This window comes from Mustela putorius, unplaced genomic scaffold (genome assembly GCF_011764305.1).
Source record: "Mustela putorius furo isolate JIRA1106 unplaced genomic scaffold, ASM1176430v1.1 tig00000196_pilon_pilon_pilon, whole genome shotgun sequence".
NCBI lineage: Eukaryota > Metazoa > Chordata > Mammalia > Carnivora > Mustelidae > Mustela > Mustela putorius.
This window is the reverse complement of record NW_025421310.1, coordinates 11769160-11787896: the sequence shown is the minus strand read 5'-3', so window position 1 is coordinate 11787896 and position 18737 is coordinate 11769160. Positions and strand designations below refer to the sequence as shown.

The 18737-nt window shown below is 43.6% G+C and overlaps 1 protein-coding gene across 1 annotated transcript in view; it reads right to left on the bottom strand.

Annotated features, from left to right (window-relative positions):
- LOC101692196 (caspase recruitment domain-containing protein 8-like) overlaps positions 1-18686 on the bottom strand; it is a 26764-nt gene extending 8078 nt beyond the window's left edge. Inside the window, exons 1-8 of the mRNA XM_013064127.2 lie at positions 18530-18686; positions 13592-13710; positions 11865-11987; positions 10144-10299; positions 4373-4428; positions 3668-3818; positions 3082-3305; positions 2749-3011 (exon numbers count right to left, since the gene is read on the bottom strand). Coding sequence (XP_012919581.1) covers positions 2749-3011; positions 3082-3305; positions 3668-3818; positions 4373-4428; positions 10144-10299; positions 11865-11987; positions 13592-13635 — 1017 coding nt within the window. The 5' untranslated portion in view covers positions 13636-13710; positions 18530-18686. The remainder of the gene's footprint in view (positions 1-2748; positions 3012-3081; positions 3306-3667; positions 3819-4372; positions 4429-10143; positions 10300-11864; positions 11988-13591; positions 13711-18529) is intronic.
- Positions 18687-18737: the final 51 nt, after the last annotated feature.

Here is an 18737-nt window from a genome sequence, read left to right as displayed (position 1 = left end):
CAATAAAAGACCCCTGCCAACTCTCTCCCAGTGCAACTTCCCCTACTGGGCTTCCCAGAGTCACAGAACCTCATGCGCGAGAGGGTTCCCACCTCTTCCGGGCGTGACTTTCCTGGCTCCCCTTCTCCTGAGCCCTGAAACTTCACCGGAGAGCGCCTTTAATAAATCTTGCCTTGTGCCCACCTTGCCTGGTGTTGTGTTTACCTTGCCTGCGAAACTTTACATGAACTATTGGGATTTCATCAAGATAAAAAGCTTTTGCACAGCAAAGGAAACAGTTGGCAAAACCAAAGACAACCTACAGAATGGGAGAAGCTATTTACAAATGTCTAATCAGATAAAGGGCTATTATCCAAAATCTATAAGAACTTATCAAACTCAACACCCAAAGAAAAAATAATCCAATCAAGAAATGGGCAGAAGACCCGGAACAAACATTTCTGCCAAGAAGACATCCAAATGGCCAACAGACACATGAAAAAGTGCTCGTCATCCCTCGACATCAGGGAAATACAAATCAAAACCACAGTGAGATCCCACCTCACACCCGTCAGAATGGCTAAAATTAACAAGTCAGGAAACGACAGATGCTGGTGAGGATGTGGAGAAAGGGAAACCTCTTACACTGCTGCTTAAAATGCAAGCTAGTGCAGCCACTCTGGCAAACAGTATGGAGGTTCCTCAAAAAGTTGAAAATAGAGCTACCCTACGACTCAGCAATTGCACTACTGGGTATTTACCCCAAGATACAAATGTAGTGATCCGAAGGGGCACCTGCACCCCAATGTTTATAGCAGCAATGGCCACAATAGTTAAACTAAGGAAAGAGCCCAGATGTCCATTGACAGATGAAGGACATATATATCCAAATATATATTTATACACACACACACACACACGAATGCTACTTAGCCATCAAAAAAATGAAATCTTGTCATTTGCAAAAACATGAACTAGAGGGTATTATGCTAAGGGAAATAAGTCAATCAGAGAAAGATGAATATCATATGATCTCACTGATAGGTAGAAATTAAGAAACCATATAAGATCATGGGGGAAGAGAGGAAAAGATGAAACAAGATGAAACCAGAGAGGGAGACAAACCCTAAGACACTTTTAAAAAATATATTGTATTTATTTATTTGACAGAGATCACAAGCAGGCAGAGAGGCAGACAGAGAGCAGGGGTGGTGGGTGTGGGAGGTTGCAGACTCCCCACTGAGCAGAAGCCCAATGTGGGTCTTGATCCCAGAACACTGAGATTATGACCTGAGCTGAAGGCAGAGGCTTAACCCACTGAGTCACCCAGGAGCCCCCCTAAGGGACTCAAACAAACTGAGGGTTGCTGGAGGGGAGGAAAAGGTAGGAGATTGGGGTATTGGGTGATGGTCATTGGGGAGGGTAAGTGTTGTAATGGGTACTGGGTATTATATATATAAGACTGATAAATCACAGACCTGTACCCTTGAAAGAAATAATAAATTGTATGTTAATATAAAAAATAAAATAAAATAAATGAAAAGGTTTTTAAAAAGAAGAAGAGAAAAATGAAAACTGTAGGAGAAGGAAAGCATCTCTGTAATACGGTAGCTAGCGTTCATCTGGGGTGGCTGAAGGAAATGGGATGCCAGGATAAGAGAGACTGACAAAGAACATGAGAGAAGATCCGTCCAGGTGTGGTGTCCTCCTGGGAAAGGCAAGAGAGAAAGGGATCCTGGACATGTCTCAAACCCTGGCTTCATGCAAATAGAGGGTAGCCTTGTCCTCACAGGAGGGAGCCAAGGGGAGTAAGTCCAGCAGAGAATTAGATTTACAAGTTGGTGACAGGAAAGTGAGGTCATTTCCACCTCATTGATTCTACTGAATCAATAAAGTAGGAGCAAGTGATTGTGTGAGATTCGGGTTCCAGGAAAGAAGGAGCAGCATGGGCCAGGCTGGGAACCAGGGAGTTTCCAGAACAAAAGGAAGAGCCACAAATGACTTTCTTTGTTTTTTGTTTTTTGTTTTTTTTTTCTGCTGTTTTCTTTCCCTGTGTACCCCAGGAACAGTCATATTTGGCATCCAGACTAAAATATTTTCTCTTGTATTTTAAATACTTGCAGTTACTCACAAAGCTAGTGACCAGCAGGCATGTACCTGTCTCTTCTTGGGTTCTAGGAGAATTCACCAATTTTAAGAAAATCAAATGAATCTTCACCAACAACCTCTCTACCAAGGCTGAAGGGAGAGAAGAGGTACTCAATCGAAGAAACCATGAGCTCTGTGGTGACAATGACCAGCGCCTCTGCTTCAGCAGTAACCGAGGAAAGGGTGGGGAGGCTCCGAGTCTTTCACGAATGTGCTGGAGGGAATGTCCCTGCACAGGAGGAGGATGGCTCTGGAGGGGTGTATGTGTACTGGGTGTGGGGGCAGGTGGGTAGCATATAAATTGGGCACTATTAGCTTCAAAATCTACAGTGAAATCTCTGCATGACTCCCTCTGCCAGTCTGTGTAAGTCTTATCTCCCTTTTTCCTTCTCCATAAAAGCCAGAAAAGGCAGCTCCATTTTTAGTAGAACTGAATTCCCATTGCAGATTCTTGCCTATGACTCAAGAGTCAGCACCTGCCGATCGACCACATGGAGGGGGAGTCATGCTTCTACCAATGAAAGCCGTTGTCTTACATTTTCTATTTAATACAGAGACAGAAGGCCTAAGGTGATAAGCTGAAAATGTAACTCTCACTTCTCCAAAATCTGCCAGCCTTACCTTCGTTAGCAAGGCGTCACTGGGGATAAGGTACAGGTGAAATTTAGTATCTTTGGGGTGAAAGTGATAATAGAGCAGTGCCGTGGAAGTGATGGGGACCGAAACACCAGTCCCACTGGCGCATCTCAACAGGATCCCCATCAGAGAGAAGCTGGGGTTTTCCAGGACGGCATAGAAAGGCTCCACTCGGGCTGGCACCTCTAGGATCATCCCTTCATCCTTAAAATGGGCAACGTGGAACCAAGACATATCGACCTCATTTGCTGAAAGACAACCGCAAAGGCCATCAGACAATGATCCCACCAGCCCCACGGCCCCCTCTCCCCTCCTTACCTGGCAGGGAGATGATATGAGGGAGGTGGATTTCAGCGATGGCCCCCTGGGGCTCCACGGAGATATCAAACAGTGGGCCTGCCACCATCCACTGCTCCTCCTGCTGTAACTTCATGTGTAGACTCCAAGAATCCAACGCTATCCTCACGGTCACCGCGGCTGTTACCAAGAATCCGAGGCGTGTCGCTGGCCACAAATAGAAGCCAGCCATGGGGAAGTGGATGCTGAAAGGAGCCAGAGTGATAGTCATGCTGGGAGAAGACCAGGACTTTGATTTAGAGAATAAAAGTACAGAGGAATGTGAAGTTTGGGGTGGATAGGGTTTAAGACCCATCTGTGACTTTCACCACATTTGAAAACTCTGGGGAGTTGATGAAGCTCTCTGGCCCCCAATTTCTCTGTATTCTACATAGGTAGAAAATACTGACTCAGTGCCTAGAATACAGAGAATATTGACAAAATTTCCGATGTCTTAAGAGATAGATCACGTACCCTATCACGTAGGTGCATACGTGTAAATATCACACAGCATGTATTTCCTTTATATGAGAATTCTCTCGAAACAATCAACATCTTCAATTCTTACCTGTATTTGCTTGCACTCTTATCAATCAACTCCATATCCACCTTTCCTTCAGGCCCGAGAAACCAATAATTATGACAAGCTGGTTCAACCCCAGAACAAAGTTTAGGAGCCTGGAGGGGCACTAGTGTCTCCTCTTCCAAGAAAGTATCTTCTGAAAAATATACATTGCATGTGTCAGATGTGGATTGCTAGAAAAGGCATGATCTGAAGGTGTCCTGTAAATTGCACATGTCCTGTTGGGAACCCAGACATCAGAGAGACTGGTATGAGGGGGAAGAAAAGGGGCATTGTTCTTTGAATCCAGACAAAGGCACAAGAATGTTCTTGGTTACTACTGAAACTGCACCCCCCAATTTAAAAAGGTAACCAGGCTGCATGGCTTTGGTGGGGGGACAATATTCGCCTCAGGCAGGAACCACAGCAACTAAATTCCTACATGGTCCCAAGGCACAGCTAATACCTAATGTTGTCAGGGGAAATGCAAGTCCATAAAAGGAACAAGCACAAAAGCTGAAGGGGCAAAGGCACATCCCTTCACCCTGGTGTTACCCACAATCCAACCTGAGACACCCAGACCATACCCTGGCTCCCTGAGTGTTTCCGTCATCCAGCTGGGAGAGCCTTTCCCCTCACAACCTGGAGACCAGAGGACATTTCCATCAGCCCACTACACACCCCTGGCTTCACCCTATATTAGACAATTACCTGGTTCTAATAACTGTGAAGATTCCTGGTTTTCTGATCCACTGCTGCCTGGGGCCCTTGAGTGTCAAAAATAAGGAAATGATTAGAAATCAGTTCACAAGGGGTGCCTGACTGGCTCAGTCAGTGGAGCACGTGACTCTTGATCTTAAGGACATGAGTTTGAGTCCCATGTTGGGTGTTGGAAGATTATTTAAAAATAAAATCTTTAAAAATAACAAATAAATCAATTCACTGAATGAAATGAAGGGCATGTGATTAATAACTAAGCTCTTTTTCCCAAACAATGGCCACTAGCCAGGAGGAGCCATTGAGACTTTCAATTAAATTAAATTCAACTAAATTAAGTTAAAATCCAGCTCCTCAGCTGTACTATCCACTTTTCAAGTGTTTAATACCTGCCTGTGGCAAATGGCTACCATATTGGCTGATGCAGAAGAGAACATTTCCATCATCACAGAAAATTCTACTGGACAGTCCATTAGACTCTCAAAAACAAATGACTTGGACAAAGTGGTTTCTTAACCAGATATATGAAGAGTAGAACCAAGGGGATCTCTCAGATCAAATGTGGCTTGGCCATTCTATGTCTTCTCCTATTAAACCAGCATCCAAAGTGGTCACACCTAACTTTTCTTGTTTAAGTTGCCCTGACTCGATGTGTGTCACTTCAGCTGGTGGTAGTGCAAAAAGCAAAAGCAGCAGGGAACTGGGCTCCCATCTGGGTTTGGGAGATGACTGCTGGGATTTCTGAATCTGGTGGGCATCATGGCCAAGGAGATCTGAGGGACTATACCTGAAGGCAAGTTAGATGCACGCTACCCACCCCGAATCCTTTACCATGCAGTCTGTTCACTACCAACAGCGTGAACTGAGTGTATTTGCCCAAAGTTGCTAAATGCAGACAGCACTTAGAGAAGAATGTTCCAAAAGAGTTTGCAAAACTTACTGCAGAAAATTCACAGAAACAAGAAGCTGCACTTAGTGAGGGTCAAGGCAGAGGAGGGGAAGAGGAAGAGAAGAAAAGGCAGAAGAGATATGGAAGGAGCCAAACAAAACAAACAAAGATGAAGGTATCACAAAAGTTTAGGATCGCCCAAATTCCTAGAGCGAGGAAGAAGCTGTAACAGGAGTCACAATGACCTTGTGACTTTCAAAACTCATCTTAAAGAAGCAAAGAGAGTGGTGCTTGGGTGGCTCAGTCTGTTGAACATCTGACTCAATGTTGGTTCAGGTCACGATCTCAGGGTTATGAGCTGGAGCCCCAAGCTGGGTTCCACTCTCAGCTTGGAGTCTGTTTGAGATTCTCTCCCTCTGTCCCTCACCCGGATCCTGCTCTCTCTCTCTCTCTCTCTCAAATAAATAAATGAGGGCACCTGGTTGGCTCAGTGGGTTAAGCCATTGCCTTCTGCTCGGGTCATGATCTCAGGGTCCTGGGATCGAGTCCCACATCGGACTCTGCTCGGCAGGGAGCCTGCTTCCCTCTCTTTCTCTCTCTCTCTCTCTCTCTCTCTCTCTCTGCCTGCCTCTCTGCCTACTTGTGATCTCTGTCAAATAAATAAATAAAATCTTTAAAAAAAAAAAAAGATAAATAAATAAATAAATGAAATAGGGGCACCTGGGTCAGTTACGCATCTGCTTTCGGCTCAGATTATGATTTCTGGGTCCTGGGATCAAGCCCTCATCAAGCTCCCTGCTCAGTGGGAAGCCTGCTTCTCCATCTCATTCTCCCTCTGTGCTCTCTCTCTCTCTCTCTCTCAACTAAACAAAAATCTCTTTTTTTCAGCTAAATAAAAATCTTTAAAAAGAAGAAAAAGATGAGAAGAGGAAGAGGAGGAGGAGAAGGAAAAAGTGGCCAGATATAGTGTGGAGATTCCTCAAGAAATTAAAAATAGAGCTTCCCTATGACCCTGCAATTGCAGATATAGATAATGACAGCATTGAAGACCTTGGAGAAGCAAATAAGTGATTTTTGGAAAATTTGTCTATATTTAGTGATCAGAACTGAGAGTTGATAAGGCCAGAGAGACACAGGCCTTTTAAAAAAATATGTACTTATCTTACATTAAAACTAAACTACCCTCACCCTTGGCATTTGAACTGTTCTGGATGAGGATGCCGTTTTTTAATTTATTTTGTTTGTTTGTTTGTGTTTTTTAACTGCTGGAGTCTAATAAACAGGGAAGGTCATTGTGCTCAATGACCTTGAATGAAATAGAATTTAGTCAAATAAACATTTGGGGCCATTTGGTAAAAATAAATAAATCTAAAATTAAATACATACATACATATATACATACATAAATGGCTCTGACAGATATCCTATCACTGTTGGAACAAAAACACTGAATTAGCAATTGACTCATGGGTAGAATATTGCCCCTATAGCAGTGGTTCCCAAACTCAACTGTACCTGGGAAGCTTTAACCATGCCCCAATACATGGGTCGCTGCCCAGACCAATGAAATCAGGGGACTAGAGATGGGACCTCAGCATCATTACTTTTAAAACTTCCCAAATAATTCTAATGTGTAGCCAAAGTTGATAATCATGATCCATAAGGAGAGCTAGCAGTTCATGAAGCTGGCACCTGGTTGGGACAAATCTGCCGTAAGGCAGGTGGTATTTTCTAGATGAGGACAACCAACTCTATCCAATCTCTGTCTTGGGGAGTTGTAAAGGTGGAACAAATCAAGACCAGGGGAATCACAGGGCAAGAGTCCTAGCTCCTAAGAAGGGGTGTGATGAAAGAGTATGTTGAAGAGCATCTTGGTTATTTCCACAGTTTGGCGACCATGACCATTGCTGCTATAAACATTGGGGTACAGATGGCCCTTCTTTTCACTACATCTGTATCTTTGGGGTAAATACCCAGTAGTGCAATTGCAGGGTTATAGGGAAGCTCTATTTTTAATTTCTTGAGGAATCTCCACACTGTTCTCCAAAGTGGCTGCACCAACTTCCATTCCCATCAACAGTGTAAGAGGGCTCCCCTTTCTCCACATCCTCTCCAATACATGTTGTTTCCTGTCTTGCTAATTTTGGCCATTCTAACTGGTGTAAGGTGGTATCTCAACGTGGTTTTAATTTGAATCTCCCTGATGGCTAGTGATGATGAACATTTTTTCATGTGTCTGATAGCCATTTGTATGTCTTCATTGGAGAAGTGTCTGTTCATATCTTCTGCCCATTTTTTTTTTATATGATTGTCTGTTTTGTGTGTGTTGAGTTTCAGGAGTTCTTTATAGATCCTGGATGTCAGCCTTTTGTCTGTACTGTCATTTGCAAATATCTTCTCCCATTCCGTGGGTTGTCTCTTTGTTTTGTTGACTGTTTCCTTTGCTGTGCAGAAGCTTTTGATCCTGATGAAGTCCCAAAAGTTCAACTTCGCTTTTGTTTCTTTTGCCTTTGGAGACATATCTTGAAAGAAGTTGCTGTGGCTGATATCGAAGAGTGAAAAGAAGGGCCATCTGTACCCCAATGTTTATAGCAGCAATGGCCACGGTCACCAAACTTTGGAAAGAACCAAGATGCCCTTCAACGGACGAATGGATAAGGAAGATGTGGTCCATATACACTATGGAGTATTATGCCTCCATCAGAAAGGATGAATACCCAACTTTTGTAGCAACATGGACAGGACTGGAAGAGATTATGCTGAGTGAAATCAGTCAAGCAGAGAGAGTCAATTATCATATGGTTTCACTTATTTGTGAAGCACAACAAATAGTATGGAGGACAAGGGAAGATGGAGAGGAGAAGGGAGTTGAGGGAAATTGGAAGGGGAGGTGAACCATGAGAGACTATGGACTCTGAAAAACAATCTGAGGGGTTTGAAGGGGCGGGGGGTGGGAGGTTGGGGGAACCAGGTGGTGGGTATTGGAGAGGGCACGGATTGCATGGAGCACTGGGTGTGGTGCAAAAACAATGAATATTGTTATGTTGAAAAAATAAAAATTAAAAAAATAGAAAGAGGACAGAAGCACTGATTTCTGGGGGTACAGTAGTTATTGCATGATCAATGCCATGGGATCATGAAATGTCATCTATTTTCACTGATGTTTTCTTAGATTCTCTTGATTTCTTGCTCTATACGTATAATCCTTGATCCATGAATTCCTCATAAATTCCTTGATATATCTGTTCATTTCAGCATGAAGGGGATTCACAGAGAAACTATACATAGACTAAGGCTAATAAAAATGCATATTCAGAGAAATGGAGTAAAAAGAAAGAATTCGTAGCTCTTTTCTCAAAAGGGTTTGGGCAAATCATGGGAGAGAACCTTGACCTGCCCTCTTAAGTCTTGTGGTTTGTCTGAGGCTACAAAATCAGCCATGCTTTATGTCAGCCCCATGGAAAACACTGAGAGGAAATACACTGCCTTCTGTTCTCTCTCTCCCTCTCTCTCTTTTTTAAAGACTTTATTTATTTGACAGGCAGAGATCACAAGTTGGCAGTGAGGCAGGCAGAGGGGGGTGGGGGGAAGCAGACTCCCTGCTGAGTAGAGAGCCCAATGTGGGGCTCGATCCCAAGACCCTGGAACCATGACCTGAGCCAAAGGCAGAGGCTTTAACCCACTGAGCCACCCAGGTGCCCTGCCTTCTGCTCTCTTACAGTGCTTTTGCACCCTTGGTTCCAGTGGGTGGCTGAGGCTGGGATTTAGGAGGTAGGAGGGAGCCATTGGTGAGCGGGAGCCAGCCCATCCCATGTCATGGGATCTGACTGTTACATTTACCAGGAACTCTGTGAGTAAATTGTTAAACATGGTTATTAAAAATTATATAGGGTGCCTGGGTGGCTCAGTGGGTTAAGCCACTGCCTTCGGCTCAGGTCATGATCTCAGGGTCCTGGGATCGAGTCCCGCATCGGGCTCTCTGCTCAGCGGGGAGCCTGCTTCCCTCTCTCTCTCTCTGCCTGCCTCTCTGTCTACTGTGATCTCTCTCTGTCAAATAAATAAATAAAATCTTTAAAAAAAATTATATAAAATTTTCATTTAAATAGACCTATATTACAAGCAAAGGTAATAAATGCTGAAAACTTAGGACTTTCTAACTATTTTACTATCTCTTACTATACTCTGTGCTCTTTTGTTTTTAAGTCTAGTTTTTCATTTTTTTGTAATCTCCACACCCAAGTCGGGCTTGAACTCAGGGTCCCAAGATCACAAGTTGCGTGCTCCACTGACTGAGTCAGCAAGACACCACCATACTCTGCTCTCTTGAAGTTATTTCCATCTATGGTATCTGAGTGGTGAAAATACTCTGTAATGTTGGGCTACTGCACAACTATTTCCAATGTCCTGTTCAGGGACAGCATGTTGGTAGTTAGAAATCCACCATGATGTAAGTAGTCACCCACAGCAATTGGCAAATGCTACGTAAAAAGGCTCCCCCCTCCCCCTGAACATTTTCCAGCACACCACTTCATGACCCCCTCCCCCGCCCCGCCCTTCCTCCTCATCAGCAGTCAGTTTCCCAGGCACTAAGCTGGTTACTTGACTTCATTCCCAGCTCAGCCAACAACACAGTGATCTTTGCAATAGTTGCTGCCTTTCTGTGTGCAGCTTCTCAAGACGCCCTCCTGAAGGAAGAGGGGGTTGTCCTCCTTCAGAAATTTCTGGGTTTGTTGGTAAGACTGGATAAGCTCTTTCATTCTTCCCCTGATTCCTGTATCAATAGCCCAAATCCCCTGATTCTCTGTGCCCCTGTGATATCAAGGAAGGGAATCCAATACCACCATCATTCCCTTTACTTGGAAATCATTCCCCTTACTTGGAAACAGCTCCCTCCCAAGACAGAGACTCAGTAACAGCCCTGCGTGGTGTTGGCGCTCCTGCTATCACTTCTTCAGAATCTGAGGAAAGAGAAAGCCGGACGTCCTTGTCCCATGTCTCAAAACCAGTGTATGTTGATTCATCATAACATTCACTGGAAAACAGAAGGAACTTACGTTAGGAATACAGCATGGCAGTCTGGTGACAGGACGATCTCTGTAGCACGACTTTATGTCATTAAAAGCCCTAGACCCCATGTTTTATCTTTAGGAAAACCTTCTCTCAAGCCCCCATGACTCCACCTCACCCTCTTTATAACTGATTCAGCTGTGTCTCTGTGTTCCACTCCACATTGCTCTCTCCATCCCGGGGCAAGCAGAACCCAGTCAATTCTCAAATTCTAGTACTTGTAAGGTTTTCTTTCATGATAGGCCACTTATCTAAGTGACCTTGTTGAAGATTGTAAGGAGAAGATTCCTAGTTTATATTCTGCCTTCATCCATCGCTGTGTCCAAGAGAATGGGACTCTATTGTGATTAAAATTCCAGGACATCAGTGAGATTATGTATATGTTGTAAGGACCCACGTAGTACTAAGGCTCCTCTTCTACCTCCAGTCTCCATGTGGTGAGAGACACATGAGGATGCTAAGAGGGAAGGAAACGATGGATATCAGTCTCGTTTTCTTCTTTCACTGGGGATCCTCATCCAGATATGGAACTGGAAAGCCCTAAGCTAGGGATTTCTTCTTCATGCTTGAGAGCTGTTCTCTGGTCTCCTTTGGCTGCTGAGATCAAGACTGGGGTTAGGAGCCAGAGAGCGCCCTTTGGGCCAGCACCTGCACTGGCTAACATGATAGCCAGTAGTCCACATGGCCGATTTAAACTTAAATTTTGGGACACCTGGGGGATTCAGTTGGCTAAGCATCTACATTTGGCTCTGGTCATGATCCCAGTGCCCTGGGATTGAGTCCCCCATCCGCCTCCTTGCTCAGTGCGGAGCCTGCTTCTCCCTCTGCCTGCCACATCCCCTGTTTGTATGTGTGTTTCTCTCACAAATAAATAAAATATTTTTAAGTTTTCATTAAATTTGAAAATCAGATTGTCACTCGTTCAAGTGCTCAAACACCACAAATGACCAAATACTGTTTGTGGTACCACAAGTACCCAAACACCACAAATAGTTATGAAATATGTCTCTCATGGCAGGAATCCTGTTGATGGCCTTGACCTTAATCATCTGCTCCAGCCAGCTGACTAGAGACTGGCACTGCAGTATCTGGCATTGGTTCAATCAAATAAAGGGGATCTTTGAGAAGGGGTGGATGGATGAAGTGACTGAGGAATTCTTGTGTTCATCAGCAGCATTTTCCAGCCTCTCAAATATCATCTTGAGACAGAGTCTGTATCTGAGTGAATAGTACTGGATCATGTACATTTCCTGATTTTGACAATGACTATTGTGATAAAAGATATTATCATTTGGGAAGCTGAGTGTACTTTTTGTTCCTATTATACTGTTCTTACTGTTTTTTACTGTTTTTGCTATTTCCCATGAGTCTTAAACTATCTCAAAAAAAAGTTAAAATGATGAAAAGGAAGAAATACACTGATTTTTACGCAAATAATCTAAATGTCTTTGCTTTTCATGAATCTTTATGAGACAGAGGGACAAGATCCGAAGTTTTTCACTTTTCCCCACTGAATATGGTGTCCCTTACCTATACCCTGAATGAAAATATTGGGCCCGAGAACGGTGCCTGAACATCCTCACATTTCCTGGCATGTCCTTGGGCACTGGGGACGGCTCCTCTGTGCTTCCAAAGCAGCAGCACCTGCACAGCCTGGGAAGACACAAGGGAGTTTTAATTTGGTTGTGCGCAAGGAACTTGGTGATGGGACGGTCTCTTTGCTGTGGTGGAAAGGAAGTAGCTCAAATTGGATGTTCCATCTTCAGAGAGGCATTCTCTGATGTTCGCCCCAGGATCCACTTACATCACACTGTTAACCCTTCCTCTGTCCTGGCACAGCAGACAGTGATGGCATCTCGGGGGGCATGCCTCACCGGACTCTCAGCCCTTTAAGTCCATCACATCTATATATAATACCTGCGAAGACTGGCTACAGACCCGTACATAACTTGGATAACGATACCACATACTAGTAATGTAGGCGGTGTGAGAAGTCCCTGACTCTCATGCCATCCTTCACTGGTCCTAAACAGGAGGGAACTTTTACAAAATTGCACAACACTGGATGAATTATACTTCCCCCAAAGCAACAGCTCTATATTTAGTGTGAGTTGGTCGTGACTACAGAGACCAAAGAGACAAGAATCCACAGGCTGGGGGGCCTGGGTGGCTCAGTGGGTTAAAGCCTCTGCCTTTGACTCAGGTCATGATCTCAGGGTCCAGGAATAGAGCCCCTGCTCTATCTAGAGCCTGCTTCCCCCTCTCTCTCTGCCTGCCTCTCTGCCTATTTGTGATCTCTTTCTGTCAAATAAATAAATAAAATCTTAAAAAAAAATCCACAGGCTGGCAAAGCCATTTCTTAGAACTTACACTCGGGACAAAATTGTGGCTTCACTCTCTGGATTAAGTATCCGTTTTCCAACTTTTAAATAAGGATATAACCCAAATCCTCGTGATGAGTAATCATAGAAGGGTAATATTACTTAGTACCCAAGCTAGAAAACATTGTTCCCAGAGAAAGTAACTCGCTCCAGTGATCCTCCTTATTCCCTGGCCTGTGGGAATAGTAGCTGAATCTTTGGTCCGATTCATTTACTGCAAGTTCTAAGACAACGCAAAAATGTGCATGAATTGGTCACAGATGAGACATGAGCCTCTGAAAGCATGTTGATGGGGAGGAGCAGAAGGACTCATGGATGGAGCTTAGTGGGCTTGCCTGGTGCCATGGGGTGGTCAAAAGCATGGCCATGGTGTCAGGGAAAGAGCTGGAGGAACATCCATAAACTTGCTTGTGCTCAGGTATGAAGTCGTGTGGTCAGAGTCAAGGTAATATTACCTCACGATGGAGAGAAGAAGTCTAAGTAATACATCTGGGTGCCCAGGCAGGTTTTTCCCTTCTGGTTTGATGAGATGCATGAATAAGTAAAAAACAAGTAAGTGAAAATGTAAGCAGAGGGCGCCTGGGTGGCTCAGTAGGTTAAGCATCTACCTTTGACACAGATCATGATCCCACGGTCCTGGAATTGAGCCCCACATCAGGCTCCCTGCTTGATGGGGAGTCTGTGTCTCCGTCTCCCTCTACCCGTCTGCCTGTCTTGTACTCTCTCTCTCTGTCATAAATAAAATCTTATTAAAAAATACAAGCAGCCTTTTCTTAAAAAAAAAAAAAAAGGCCATAGTACTCCGTATTTCATGGAACAACAATGAAATACAGAGGAATAAAAGCCATCAAGAGCCCTCAAAGGATAGATACATACCTTCTCCATATCAGACAGCATCTCCAGGATCTGTCAGAGGACATCTGGATCTCTTCCTTAAATGTATCTTTTCCTGTTGATCAGCCGGTGCGTCTCTCTCTGCTATGTCTCTATTAATCCTAAGAAAATAAAAGACTATTGTATTCAGATAAGTTGGAAGAACTTGCAGATAAATATTAGCTGTTCTATCTCCACACCATAGCCCAAATTGCCTATTGTCCATTTAATAGAAATAGATCAGTTGATTTGTTTCCATAATGCTAGGTGCTTACAAGAGAGACCCACAGAAGATTATGAACTTTAAAAAGTTATTTTATTTTATTTTCTATGTAACCTTCTATGTGCACATACAAGAGATACAGAAATAACTCCCAGATCAGAGACGTGGTATCACCGAGAGGGCGGCAGAAGAGACCCAGCCTCCGTCCCCCTGGTGAAAATCAACAAATACCCAGCTATCCACAAACAAAAGCATCTCTGGAAGACATCTGGAATCCATAGGAGAGTTTTGCAACAACATAGTGGGACCAAAAAACTGGAGGAAAAAAAAAACACAAAAAAGAAGAACAGTTTCATTTTGCACACACCACCTTGCAACTTCTAAGTTATGGAGATGACCTTGTTCCTTAAACCTCATGAACCAACCTCTGCTAGCGTCAGACTTGTCCTCGGCAGCCCCATTCTCAGTCAGAGAATGGAGGAGAGTCAGGGCCTTGCTCTGGATGAGGCTTTGGCTCAAGGGAATGTTGGGGCTGCTTTGATCTTCCATCCAGACCATTAAACTTTCTCCACATCAGCAATAAGGGTGTTTCCCTCCCTTATTGTCCATGTGTTCCCCAGAATAGCACCTTTCATTTGCTTCAAGAACTTTCCCTGGCATTCACAACTTCGCCAACTGGCGCCAAGAGGCCCATCTTTTGGCCTGTCTCCACTCTCAACATTCTTTTCTCAATAAGTATCATCATTTCCGGCTTTTGATTTAAAGTGAGAGACGTGTGACTCTAACTTCCTTTTTTTTTTTTTTTTTAACACTTTATAGGTTATTCAGATATCCTTAATTTTGAACCTAACATCCCTTTCCTGTCCCCAGATCCCATCCAGGAGACCGCATTACACGTGGTCATCCTGTTTTCTTGGGCTCCTCTTAACTGTGACAGTATTGTTTTTTCATTGTTTCAACATTCATTGATATGCACCACACCCAGTGCTCCAAGCAATACGTGCCCCCCTTCATACCCACCACCAGGCTCACCCACCCTCCCACCCTCCTCCCCTCTAAAACCCTCAGTTGGGGGGGCGCCTGGGTGGCTCAGTGGGTTAAAGCCTCTGCCTTTGGCTCAGGTCATGACCCCAGGGTCCTGGAATCGAGCCCCCGCATCTGGCTCTCTGCTCAGCAGGGAGCCTGCTTCCTCCCCTCTCTCTCTGCCTGCCTCTCTGCCTACTTGTAATCTCTGTCTGTCAAATAAAATAAATAAAATCTTTAAAAATTAATTAATTAATTAATTAAAAAATAAAAATAAAACCCTCAGTTGGTTTCTCAGACTCCCTTTCACTTGAACACTGAGAGGCCATTGTCGGGATATTAATGAGCCCAATTTCAATATTGTTGTGTCTTGGGGGCTAGGGAGGCCCAAGGGGAGGGAGAGAGATGGGGAGAGGCAGGACAGTGGAGCAGTCAGAACACACACAACATGCGTTAAGTCCATGGTCTTCTAAGGGCAAGGTTCATTACAATAGTAATGTAGGATTGCAGGGATGTTGTCTCCCAGAGTTGAAGAATGAATCTTGCAGATATAAAAGGGTGAATGGAGTGAAAGTTTTTTAAGTGAAGGTGAGACCAGAAAGGACAGGAAAAGCTCTCTAGAGTGAGGGGGTCCCAAATGGGTTTCCACTGAGAAACAACATAGTGGGACCACTTGACCACTGTCAAGACTGGTCTTTTATTGAAAACTTGACAAGGCAGCTCATGACCTTGAGATACTTGTGTTAGTTTGGTTTGATCAAGGACTATTGACAACACCTTTAATGACTTCCTTTTTTTTTTTTTTGAGGTTGAGTCATTTTTCGTGATCACACTGTAGCAACCAAAGAATATTACTTCCCTAACACCCCGGGAGCCAGGTGTTCTGGTCTATTCTGTTCTCTCTTGTTCACTGTGTCTTAGCACCTCTGCCTGCCAAGAATAGTTTCAGAGCCCAGCCAGGGATCCCCTACCTTCCCTGTCTATACCTTAACCCTTTCCTTTTCACTCATTCCTTTGGAATAGAATAGAATAGAATCCTTAACTGCCCTTAGGGGATAGGATGATGAGGGCTCTGGCTGCTTCCTGCCAAAATGGGGCAGTGTGCTGTATGCTGTTGGAATCTATCCAGGGTTTGGTCTAGGGGTCCACAGAATGGCTCTGGGGTGCAGGGAGTCATAACAGACAGCAGATGATCCACATATCACACATGCAAAAGAATAAGCATAAAAGAAATGTCAAGCTCAAGAGATCACATCTCCTAGGTAGGAGCCTCAGTTACCAATTCCATTGAACAGAACAGTGATACCTTGATGTTATTTAACTGATCACAAATGTCCCCTATTAAGAGTTATGTCCCCTGCAAGAGTTAAGCGCCATGCTGAAGCAACACATGCAAAGAAACGCCTCACATCCTAAATGGTGGGGTAATAGGAGATAATCAACAGTGGTCTGGCTTTCGAGAAGTCCCTCTCTGACCTCACGTAACTTTCAGTTAAGTGCATTTAGCACCTGGGAAGAATCATTTCGAGTCCTTCTGGGTAAACATGCCGTTTTGTTTATTTTATGTGGTAGTCCTACCAGAAGTCCTGGAGACCCACCAAAGAGGCAGCCAAAGCTATCGTGGCCATTACTCCGAAGTTTACATCAAGTTGCCTAGCTTAGGCACACACTACTTTTATTAAGATTTTATTTATTTATTTGACAGAGATCACAAGTAGGCAGAGCAGCAGGCAGAGAGGGGGAAGAAGGCTCCCCACTGAGCAGAGAGCCCTATGTGGGGCTCGATCCCAGGACCTGAGATCATGACCTGAGCTGAAGGCAGAGGCTCAACCCACGGAGCCACCCAGGTTCCCCACACGCAACTTTTAAAGACAATCAGAACTAGAATGAACATCGGCAAAGGTGGATTATTGAAATATAACTTCTCTCTATAATAACCCTCATATGTAGAGATCGCCTAATCAAGAATAATTTGTTTGCGAAACAAGTCCAATTATAACAAAGTTTTTTTTTAAAGATTTTATTTTATTTATTTGACAGAGAGAGAGAGAAACACAGAGAGAAGGAACACAAGCAGATGGAGTGGGAGAGGGAAAAGCAGGCTTCTCACCGAGGAGCCCAGTGCAGGGCTCAATCCCAGGACCCTGGGATCATGACCTGGGCTGAAGGCAAACGCTTAATGACTGAGCCACCCAAGAGCCCAGGAGACCAGAATCTTATTGAACTTTCGCAAATGACTATAATTACCATGGAAGAAAGAATATTGAGAGACCTTTTGAATTTCAGAGGGTTCTGATGGAAAAGTAAACTCTTTCCATTTGTTTACAAACGTATATTTTATTACATTTCTGGAGTCATAGTTTTCTTAAGAGAAAGTATTTTTAATCTACAAGACCAAACATTAGAGAACTGGCAATGTTTTAAACAAGAGTCACAAAACTATAATCCTTTTCTTAGTTCATTTAGTCCCATGTTACTAATTCTTGTTCAGGTTACTTTTTTTAAAGATTTTGTTTATGTATTTGGGATAGAGAGAGCAATGATGGGGGAGGGGCAGGGAGGGAGGAAGAGGCAGGCTCCCAGCTGAGCAAGGAGCCCATGACGGACTCCATCCTATAAGCCTGGGATCATGACCTGAGCCAGAGGCAGATGATTAACCAACTGAGCCACCCAGGCACCCTGGACATAAAACATTTTAGTAATTACAGTGTTAAGTGATGACATAATTACCAAAACCTATTACAACTTTAGGAATTGTATATCATCTCCAGAATAGCTAGATTTATCCAGACAACATAACCCGAGGCTTATTACTTGTTTGCTGGTGTTTTCCAGGTAACTTCGGATACCAAATAAACAAGCCTAATTGGTCAAAAAGACTTTGTTTATGATTTAAACCTTGGGGAAGTTTGTTAAAAAAAAAACAAACAAACAAACAAAAAAAAACAACTCAGCTATAAAGCACATACCTGAGTAGAATTACAGATCATTATAAGCCCAAAACTTAATTACATATTTGACCAAAATGACCTAAGTTTCCAAAGGCAAATATGTAGGGTCATATAGCTGTGAGCAAAGTTAGCTCCTTTAGTACTGAGAAGTTTTAAGTAATCAAAGACCGGAAAAGACAAAATAGAGAAACTGGTTTTCCTGGGCAGATAAAGAAAAAAACAAATTCATTTCCATTTTCAAGAGTAGACCAACAATTTACGAAAACTTAATCTTCTGAACTGAGAGAAAGCAGAATTTCAATCTTCTACTAGTGTACCTTTAAAATCCATTCATTTTAGGATGCCTGGTGGCTCAGTCGGTTAAGGGACCACCTTTGGCTCAGGTCGTGATGCTGAGGTCCTGGGATTGAGTCCCTCATGGGATCCCTGCTCAGTGGGTAGTCTGTCTTTTCCTCTGCCTCCTGCTCCCCCTGCTCATGCTCTCTGTCTCTGTCAAACAAATAAACCTTAGAAAATAAACAAACAAACAAACAAACAAACAAACGAAAAACTGCAACAGATATCATGAGCTCATCTGACTTTCAGTAAATCTTGGTAGAATAAAAGTTTCACATATAATGCCGATAAGTTTCAAGACATGTTTAATTAAACCAGCACACTTAAATTAGTTTAAACACCAAATTATGTTTGTCCTGAGTTCTCTTTTAAAAGCCGATCAGTTTGTTTCCCTTTGTCGATTTTTACCTGAGACACTGGTGGGGAAATCTGAAGTGAACGGTGTCCCGAAGGCCAGCGGCACACAGGATGGTGCAGAAACAGGAAGAGGAGGGGGGAGGAGGCAGAAGGCACAGAGTGCTGCCAGAAGGCAGAAAAAGAAAGTTCCCAGTCCTAAAACCTGTCAGCCCAGACAGATGAGCAGACGCAGAATGGTGTACATTTGTTTTTCCTCCAA